Consider the following 10,790-nt stretch of genomic DNA (forward strand, 5'->3'; position numbering starts at 1 on the left):
GATATTCTGCTTCCATGCAACAAATCCTCACAGCTTTAGAGGCGTAAGAATTAATATTTGACATTAGTAACGAAAGCGAAGGAATTGCAGCTTTCACCTGGACTCCTTTTTTCACCTGCTCTGTTTTAGCGATTACACAATGTTTTCTTACCTAAGCAGCGTGCCTAATATTTTGTTAGTGCATTGCAGCTGGCTAAGCCTGGTGTTGAGCCTGTGTGGTTTGTATCCTAATAGGGGCTACCTCAGACTGAGGCCTGGACCACAGCCACCGGGGCTATTCATGCTTTGTGACCTGATCTGCAGATGCCTCTAAATCCTGCATGCAATAAATCTCTCAAGACATGTAAACACACACACACACACACACACACTCACTTTCAGCAAGACCAGCAACTCGGTACACACACATAGAGGGGCATAAAGAGACATGCAAACACACACACACACACACACTGGATGAACGCCCAGTGACCAGGGCAAAAGGAAAAAATTAAAATCATGCGCAGCATAGCATGCGTTCAGCCCACGACATGGAAAATTCCCATCAAAGCAACTGGAGACGAGAGCAGAGACGGGCCAACGACTGGTACGGAGCGCCCCCCTGTGACTAAACAGGTGAACTGCGGCTGCTGCTTGTGTCGCTCGGTACGACGCCGTGTGAATGATGAAACCACTCGACGGCCCATTCTGTTTCATCGAGTGAAAAAGGCCGAGCTGTAAAGAGAACAGCGGAGGAGGATAAAAGGCATGTATTGATTTTTTTTTTTTTTTTTTTTTTCAAATACTTGATCCGCTGGACAATAACCTTCATCATTCATTTATGAATTCCAATTAATCCTGAACTGGTGGCGCGCAAGTCGATAGGTGAAAGTGTCTGAGACAAGAGGCTGAGTGCACGAGGCAAGTGGGGCGATTTGCAGCCACTTCTAAGTCAGTATATCATTTGACTGGAGACGCATATGTGCACATGTGCACATGTGTGTGGGGGTCTGCCTGTATGCACTCTCTCAGGAATTCTTTTCAGGCTATTTGAATCTTAACTAGCAACTTAACTACTGGCCAATGCTGTATCTTTAATTCATGATTAATTCGAGCACTGTTTTAAGAATATATTATTATGAATAAAACATTGTGGAGGTGGCTTTTCATCCACACAGAGTCCTAATGGCCTAAAAGAACTCAAAGAGTTAATATGGCACGTAGTCCAGCTACAGTAGAAGGCCACACTGCAGGATGAGACACAATATTTGTTTAAATGAGGTGAGAATAAGAGGAAATCATTCAGTTAGATGGATATATGAAGAGTTACAGCGAAAGTAATTAATAACATGGCTCGCGTTAAGAATTTGCATACATTTTCAGTCTGTCTGCCTGCATGTTTGTCCAGTCAAATATCTAAAAGAATAAAATGAGGAAGTGGTGATATTTTATATCCAAAAAGGTCAAAGGTCAAGACTTCGCTACATAATCATCTGGACAAATGGATGTGAGGTTCTGCTCGATGGGGGCATGAAAAAAGCGAGGCGGTAACTCTAGTCGATCCAAGTGCCCAGTAAGCTATGTCCATGTGACAGTGAGTCAGCAGGCACAATAAAAGGACCGTGAAACTGAAGCGGCGAAATGGAATTCAGCCATTATTCATTTTATTGCCTACACCTGTGCTTTTCGTCGACATGTTAAAATGTCATCAGTGAAAAAAATAAAAAACAATAATAAAACATGACTACAGGGTAAGGATGTCAGATTACAAGCTAAATATAACAGACATGTGGGCATGTCAGGAAAAGCACAGCTGTAATTGATCATATTAACGAGGGCTCATCTCCATTAACGCCCCAGTAAACCGTTTCTGAGAGACGATATACACACAGCACCCTGGGAGGGGGGGGCAGCATCCAAAGAATACGACCTTTCTTTACGTCTTTTCACGCTATGACAAGTCTCATGTTTTGCTCAGTGAACCTTGCAAGTGGGAAGTCAGAGCTGGACATTGCGTATATTTTGACCTCAGCACGTTCAAAAACCGTTGAATTAGACAAAAAGAACGATTTCGTTTATCTGGTGAATGACATAAGAGGTAGAAGTTTCGGACTTGCGGTGGCTATTTTTACGCAGATGATTCTAGAGTTCCCGGCTGTGTGAATGCTGCATAAGCACGTCTGCAGAGCTGAAACCCATGAAATCTTAAAACTCAGAATAGGTGACGGCAAACTGCTAAACTATCATGACTTAATTGATCTTCGGGAACTCATCAAACGTATTCTGATCACAGCTAGACAAGCTCTAAATTCTTCCGGTAATGCGAAGCCAATAGACGGGAGCTGAACACATTCTGGGGAAGGAAATCAAAATATGAGCAGAAGGCTTCATAAATAATTCCTGAACTTTAATTTCCACGAGTTCACATTATGCCAGTGTGAGAGAGAGAGAGCGAGAGAAAGAGGCGGGGAGCAGCTTGTTTATTCAATGGCACCATGTGATTACCCTATCTCTATTCTTACATCTCCTGATTGGAGCAGCAGGGCGAATTCTGCTCTGCTCGAGGTCGAAGCAGGAATGCAAGGCAGGAGAAGAAGAAGGGTATAATTATTTCATACAGTAGTCTGATATCCGGTGCCGCCAGCTATTTTATTCATGCGCCTTTCTAAGTGTGTCTCTCGCCACTCAAAAAGTGTCCTACTGTACAACTTGCCGCAGCACTTTGTTTGAGCTGCGTTGATCCCCCGCCGCATTCACCCTCCACCACATGCTGTGATGTGTGGGTGAATCAAAGGGAGACATTCAATGAAGGCTATGGGGCAAGTGTTTTCAGGAAAAAAAAAACCACCAGGGTGTTCAGAGTTGGGAAGAAAAAAGGAAAATTATCATATATTTAGGTTTACAGTTTTATTTGGGGGTCACTGAAAGCTAACCCATGCGGGGTCTGATTCTGAACCTTGCGAGGAAATATTCCTTTTTGGAGCCAGGCTCACGCACCGGGGAGCCAGACCCTCTGTATTTGTGGGGTGCTAGTAGTTTTCCACTGGAGCTTTCAAACTGAATACAGAGAAAGGCCGTGTTTGTTCCACCTCCTCCATTGCTTTTCACCCCTTCCCCTAAAAAAAAAAAAAACGACCGACACTGCGCCACTCTCCTTGTTCTCCATCCTCTTGTCCGACCTTCGGCCGTCATGTTTTGCCACATTCTCGTTTCCACTTTCTATCCCACTCTTCCGTCTCGCTTTCTCTCCCCCCCCCCCCTCCACCTCAATTCCTGAATAGCGCGGCCAGAAATAATCGCAGACGAGCCAGCGCGACCCCCCCCCCCCCCCCCCCACCACCACCCCACCCCCACCACCACCACCCACCCCAGCAACGGTGCCAGCCGGCCCACCCCATCGTTGCACCTCATGCCACTGGTACCATGACGACTGCCTATGCTGTTGAAAAACCCCATACCCCAACACTCACCCGTCTTCCCCCCCTGCCTGTGGCAGCATAATACAGCCTTTACATGTCTTAGAGTATCACTCGTCAAAATGAAAGCTTTGATGTATGCAGAGAACAGATTTAGGGGTTCTTCCTTCTACTGAATGTTTGACTCATTTACTAATAAAAAAAAGGAAATATGTGCTTTTTTTTTATCATTTATTCAGGCTTACAGCAGGATTGACAGTGACCTAGTTGCACATTTCCCACATGCCCCCTCCTCTCTAGTCTTCCCGAGCCTGCAGCCAACGGCAGAGGTGGGGGTCTGTCTGTGCTGTAGGATCGTATGCTTTCCTGCCATGTTCAAATTCTTTTTATTTTTAAATCAAGGCAACAAAGGAAACTGTATAATAGCCCTGCTATTTTTTTCTTCTTCTACCATTTTGTCTCTGTTTAATGATCTAGAACTAGTAGAGGTTGACAGGCCATTAGAAACAGCTTTGCCTGTTTACACATTCATTATTCATAAAATAAAGCATGTTTACTGGTTAGCCACTTCAGGTTTTAACCTACAGCGTTTTTGAGCTTTTTTTTTTTAATTTTTTTATTAGCACATGTGTGGCAGTGAAACAGCATCAAATAACGCACCAACAGCCAAAAGAATATTTATTCTGTGAGAACATGTTTTCCACCACAGCTTGGAAACGGGGCTTTGACGGGTCAAGACAAAGAAGGTGAGACGAAAAAGATGCGAGATGAAGCGGAGAAGAGCCTTAAGTGGCCACAAATTCGATTGCAACATCTAACTTCATCTGGCACAGACACACTCGCACCCACCCGCCCACCCGCCCGCCCATCCACTCCAGCTCCGATCACCACCCTGCCCAGCTGGCTGCAGCTGTAAATCCGGAGCTTTATTTCTCTATCACGTCCTCCATAACCGTGGAGTGGTTCAGTGTATAGTTAGTGTGCCAAAGGTCACTGCTTGCTACTGCTGCTGCTGCTGCTGCTGCTTTCTCTACCCCCTCACCGTGCAATTTGTCTGACCTGGTTTGAGCAGAGATTGCCCATAATCCAGCTGATCTGTCCACACCACAGGCCTCCCGTGGGTCCTCGATTTATTTGCACAGTAAGCAGAGGCAGCCCCTAGAGGCCCGAAGGCACGCACACTAACGCTCACACGCACGCATAACTCATAAAGACAAAGACAGGTACAATATATATACATAACAACGAGGAAAGGGCATGAACTTTCTCTCGCTGCGACAGTGCACAAAAACTTGTAACGATTCTCTCGGCGACAGTTTACAAGTGGACTTTGGCTCAGCTTTCTCAGAAAAGCCGTATTGTATGTGTCCACACTCCTGCCTGTCAAGGTTGACAAGTTTGTTTATAAAGCTTAACCAAAGCCATGCCACCACCAAAAACAGGCTCACCACAGGCAAGAAGGCTTCTGAGGACAAACATGAGCCCTGATCAATAACAAATTATGCAACGCAAGGTAAAAGAACTCAAACAGATTAAACCCACTGAAAAGTTGTGAAGTAGAACTGCATATATAGAACCTAAGCAATGTGTTTGTTCTGTGATACATGTTTCAGCCTCGACGTCAAAGGGCCGTCAAAGGTCTTTTCACTTAATTAATCTCACATAGGTGTTTATTAGGAGTCCATAATTAGCTGTCTATTAGTATGTGTGAAAAAAATAACAAGGAGCAGCAAAAGCTTAGACCATCCACCATCGTTGGCTTTCTCTGAGATCCTGTAGAGAGACTGTGATGGTTGCAAACAAGATAGTTGCTTACATCACCAGAAAACCATAAAGCTTCGCTGCAGCTTCCTTTGAGACGAGCGGCTACAGTTTACTAATGAAAGTCAGCTGCATTGCTCGAGGACCACATGTACAAACTGACTCATATCCAAAGAGACACTAAGTCCACTTGGTATCTAATTTGTGACTTCATCTTTTCATTCCCGCGGGCTGTAGATGTCCAGCACATCTCTGGAATCTGAGCGGCACCACAGTCCATCACAGGAACAGGTTGATCTTGTGAGAGTGGCTCTTAATTCAAGTAGGGGTAAAAGGGCTAACGCAATGGTGCAATTACATAACACAAAGAAACCCCTCTCTGTTTATGTCCAGCCGCCCAAGACTGGGATTCTTTCATCCAGCGAGGGAACGCGGTGACTGAAGAGTCAGTCGATGGACTCTGCCCACCCCTTTCATGGACTCTGAACAAACACTTTCCATTGTTCCTCTTGATTTGCGTGCATGTTTGGCTGCGGTACACTTGACTGTGCCCACCTTTATACGTTAGATCAATGAAGCTCAGCCGTGTCAGTCGCCTTCAGAAGCCCTAGGGTGACCCTCTGATGGCGTCCGCCCATGTTGACGGCATTCACAGGGCCGCACTGGTAAGCGATTTCGACCCTCGTTCACCCTATGACACCCTCACACATTAATGGCTTATGGGAACCTGACCTCTCCCCTTCCCCTCTGCACATAAAACCCTATTTTCAACCACGACCCCGTAAACTCTGACCCCTGGGAGTCAGCAATATTAGGCCAACAGAACACCGCAAACATTCAAGTCCACAGGGGGCATTAACGACAACTTTCACTGCCTAAAAAGACACGTGGTGCAAACTATAAAGACCAGTGTGGCCTTGAATTGGAGAATTAACTGAATCTCTGTTTCGTCTTCCGGGGTTCCTCAAATATTAGGAAGAAGAAGAGATTTAAAAGGAGCTCAGCAATCTAATTTCGATTAATCTTGATCAAATATCGTTCATTTTTAATCTAGATTAATCGTGTTTCACTTTGCGTGAGCAAATACACTCAGAGATTTACTTAACAGATTTATTATTAAATACTTTCAACAATTTCAACAAAACAAATTGAAACAACTTTTTGTCTCTCTTTTTTTTTTAAATATTTATCCACATTAACGCGGCCCTGTTTCTTGTCTTTCAGCAGCTACTAAGACAAACTAACCTGTTGACATTGTCCGAGAGGAGAGCTGACCGCTCCTCATTTATGGTGTTGCCTGCAACTGTGAGCAGACTCTCACATGGAACAGTTGTTGCAGGAGTGGCCAGATATTTGCAAGCCAGCACTGCCAGCTCGTCTTTGTCTTGGTTTATATTGGTTTGTCACAAGCTGGGCAGTGCGTTAGCAGAAGTGCTAGCAGAATCCCAGACTAATGTATGGCTTGCATTAATGTGGTATTTTAAGCTGGAAGTGCTTCAGTGAAAAGAAAACTCCTTCCTGCAGAGTGTGCATAATACTTTTATGTCGGTCGACTGTTCTGTCTCCCGTGCTGTTCAGCGTCTTCCATCTTTATCCGTTGGGTCTGCTGTCGCCATGGTAACTGCACTTGGACAAACTGCCCGAAATGTGTGGCCAGAGACGTCCAAAATGAATGATTCTGGTTTGAAACGTCTGATACAAAACATCTGTGTACACGGAGCCGCACACTTCTTCTTTAGCCACCGGTTGTGACTTTTGTTAAATGAGAAGATTGAACCTTAGATAGAAAGTGTGTTAATTAATGTGCTGCACATGGGTCTGAGGGCTTCTTAGCTATCAGTAAGAGAGTAAAGAAGTGGATTTTGTAACACGTTAAGGTAGTGTCACATGGTCTACTTTTAACCATCCTGCAGACAAGGGCATTTTTTCCTTTTATCAATACACCGGACTTATTATCACAGCTGATGAAGAGCATCAAATTCATGTATACACTGGGGCGGCAAACAAGCAGAATATTGCTCCAAGTTAACATTTTGTGACCCACGAGTGTATTAGTGTCATTAGTGTCTCCCCGAAGCAGGAGGCCTTGTAGAAGACATGAAAAAGACTGTCTGTGCTTTCAAAGATTTTTGTCTTTAATCAGCGGATCTGGTGGATTTAGAGTTCTGTCTGAGCCGAAGCCCCCCCCCCCCCCCCCCCCCCCCCCTTAGCCCCCTTCCGTCCCTGACAACGTGAGAAAGGTGTGTGTCTGTGTGTGTGTGTGTGTGTGTGTGTGTGTGTGTTAGGGAGGGGGGGGGGGGTCTTCAACCGTGGGACCAGAACGACACGAGCTACCACACTGGGCTCATAAATGCTGCCTTTGGCAAGCCCTCCGCAAATGCAGCTTAGCATAATTCAGAAATACCAGACGGTGTACTGTGGTGCACCGCTAAACCCGCAAAGCAGCTTTCTCCCTCTCTCATCACTCTTTGCCCCTCCACACCATCTTCCAAAATCACTTCCGCACAAACAGGAATTAACGTCGCGTCCAAGCGGTCGCTTTTCGCTCAGAACAACAACATGTCAGGCCGTCAAAGGTTAGTTTTTGTTTGTTATTAGAGGATTTATTAAGTGGAACAGGCCACAGTTGTTTGTCGACCTGTAGAATTATAATAGCGTTAGCGGGAATCGGAACGGCCTAAACTGAGGATCTAACGTTGAGCGGAACACTGTAATCGATTTGAGGAGAGGCAGGTTGTGTTCACCGGGTTGAAATAAGCAAATAAGGTGGAAATCTTGGGTGTTGCATCGCTGTGATGTCGATGATACATGTGTGTGTGTGTGTGTATTTTCAGTAAATACGACAAGCTTCGTGAAAATACCCACATTTGTGCACTGTCTAGTGATTTTGCTGGACAAACTCACTGTGAGGTTATATGAGCGATAACACATAAATATAAACATTGACGTACTTAAATAAATGTTACTTACACAATACTGTATACGTGGTATTTGTCATCAACTGTTTATGCTCAATTACAAAAGGAGCATCACTGGTGCTCATCATAGAGAGACACTGGAGACATTGTGATATTAGTGCAATGGGTCATTTAACTCCATCATATTGATTATTTGCAATTAAGACAATGTAGAAATATTAGGCTATTCTACCTTAATATTAACCGTAAGACATTTAGATCATGAAATATGCACATTGAAAATTAAAAAGCAACCTAAAATATGATTCTTTTTACTTAATGTTTGCTGTTCATGTGTCTAATAATGTGCCTTGAATGCTGTAGTGTTGTTGTTTTTTTCATTATTTCCCTAACACCTTGTCTCTAGATGTCTCTAGTGGGGATATAGACTGTTTGACAGTTATTTCAGACCACACCGTGTAATTCATTGAGGATGTGGTTGAGAGACCGGCTGCGTTTAAGCGTTAATGAGTTGATGTTGTTTCATTGTGTCGCTGACTATAAGCCAGTTGACAAAACGCGCATTAGTCTTGGTGAGCTTATGATTGAACCACAGTGTTTGCAATGCTTATGAGGAGGTGAAGAGAGGAAGGTGGCAGATGGCAGCAGCAGAACAATACAATAAACACCAGCGTTGGAGGAGGAAACATCACAGGGTGGTACATCTTCTTGACATACAAAAAAAAAAAAAACAGGATATCACTGTAAATAATATGAATTTCCTACCTGGACGGCCCGGAGAAGTATAATGCAGCGCTCCCTGGTGTCTTCAAAGGGACACCGTTTGGAGAGCATGAGAAGGTGAGCCAGCATGTCGTTCAGGTCACTGTTGGGAGGGCTTCCCGAGGCCGGGGGCGAGGGGGCCAGCGCCGGTATGGGCTTGATGGCCTCCACTTTTGTCATGACCTCCTGGCTGATGCTCTCCATCGCTTCAGCCCTGGAGCCGGCGTCCCGGCTGCCCAGCCTCTCCCATCTCCCCAGAGACTCCTGGTCCTGCACCTCCATCGTTTCACGTAGGGCTAACGTTTGTGCTGTCTTACAACGGGCTACAGACCAATGACAGATGAGACCAGATGTTGAGTGGGCAGGTGTGTGTGTTATACAGATAGAAATAAATTGGATTAACGATACTGTTGCTCAATAGCAGTTTAGCCCGCACACTTTTGCACGAGCACACATGCCAAGTATCAAGAAATGATCCCAAAAGTGCCATGTTTGTGGGACATATTGTTAGTTTGCGCTTTTAGCTGTTAAATCCACTACACATTGATGCGTTTTCATACCATGCAAATCAACAGAAACGTGTTTATGGACAACATAAATAACCAGGAATGTGATGCAGTACATTAATTGCTCGATAAATTAAAATCTATTATAAAACATAAACAGTTTATTGGAAAGACTCTTTGAAGGATATCTTGCAGGGAGCAAATTCAAGACATTTCCACGTACCAATAAATGAGTATGCTGTGCCACTTGGTAAAACAGAGCACGTGATTTCTTACTCTTGAATAACTTAAGTGAAATATGCACATCTCATACCACTTATCTATTAATAATAAGGAAAAAAAAACATGATTCAAATTGTCACAGTCAGACTGATGCACGCACCTTTTCCTTTTGCGAATGAAAAATGTCGGTTCGTGACGTTTTATTTGAAAGTTAATTCAACATGTCGCGGTGAAGAAAAAGGGACAAACAGGATATCAGTGAAGTCCATTCAATCTGCCCGTCACTTGTTTTTCAAGGCTTTCAAGCAGCCCGTTAACAAAGAGTCAAGGAAAGTGCAACAGAAACGCGGTGAAAACAACATTCCCACACACAAACCTGTCGCTGAGAGTGAAAAAGTAAAAGTGTCACTGTCAAATACTCACTTTATCCACATTCTTTGGTGCAGGCTTTCTGCAACGGGACGACTCGTCTCAGCACTAACCAGTAACCAGCAGCCCAGACCCAGGGTTCCAACGATAGGTGGCAACAACTAGGAGGGGGCGGGGCAAATATTTGATTGGCAGAAACGATTCGCCAATAATCACTGCGTATTAACGCTAGTAGGCGGGGCCATGAGGAATCCGAGAGATGATTGGTCAGCGGGGAGTGGCCCTACTCGCGGGGGAAGGCTTTATGGGATTTGGGGTTTTTTCGTTCAGTGTTTGTTTTAAAGGGGCAGCGCTTCACAACTACACCTCCCGTGATGCACTTTGTCTAAAGCAGCCCCCCTCCTACTCTTGTTTATCAGAAATGTCTGAGACAGTGAGAAAAACAGCCAGAGGAGAAAGAAAGGTGGAGATGTTGTATATTTCCATTAGATTAAAAAAAAAAAAAAAATCGTTTGTAGGTAACTGTCACTGAAACGGTAAAAAAGAGAAAAAAAAAGAGATGGTGCCAATATCTGCAGCCTGCAGCAGATTATTTGCATACTGCTGTGCAAATGTTGACAGTGTGATTGATTTACACTGAAAACACTGTGCTAAAGAGTTTATGGTACAAATCCACCTAAAGCGTAAGTGATCAGAAAAATGGCAACAAACACACACACATCAGTGGAATGTAAACTTGAATGCACAATACATTTCAGGTACTCCTTTTGCATATTGGAAGATAATCATTTGCCTAGAGAAACAACTCTTCGGTTCAATACTGGAGGAGTTTCTATGGAGGATCTGTGAAATAAAAT

At 44.2% G+C, this 10,790-nt stretch overlaps 1 protein-coding gene across 1 annotated transcript in view; it reads right to left on the reverse strand.

Moving 5' to 3' along the window:
• sesn1 (sestrin 1) overlaps positions 1–10,064 on the reverse strand; it is a 51,795-nt gene extending 41,731 nt beyond the window's left edge. Inside the window, exons 1-2 of the mRNA XM_047573180.1 lie at positions 9,988–10,064; positions 8,840–9,159 (exon numbers count right to left, since the gene is read on the reverse strand). Coding sequence (XP_047429136.1) covers positions 8,840–9,118 — 279 coding nt within the window. The 5' untranslated portion in view covers positions 9,119–9,159; positions 9,988–10,064. The remainder of the gene's footprint in view (positions 1–8,839; positions 9,160–9,987) is intronic.
• Between the last annotated feature and the right edge of the window lie 726 nt (positions 10,065–10,790).

This window comes from Mugil cephalus, chromosome 21 (assembly GCF_022458985.1).
Source record: "Mugil cephalus isolate CIBA_MC_2020 chromosome 21, CIBA_Mcephalus_1.1, whole genome shotgun sequence".
In the NCBI taxonomy this organism is placed as follows: domain Eukaryota; kingdom Metazoa; phylum Chordata; class Actinopteri; order Mugiliformes; family Mugilidae; genus Mugil; species Mugil cephalus.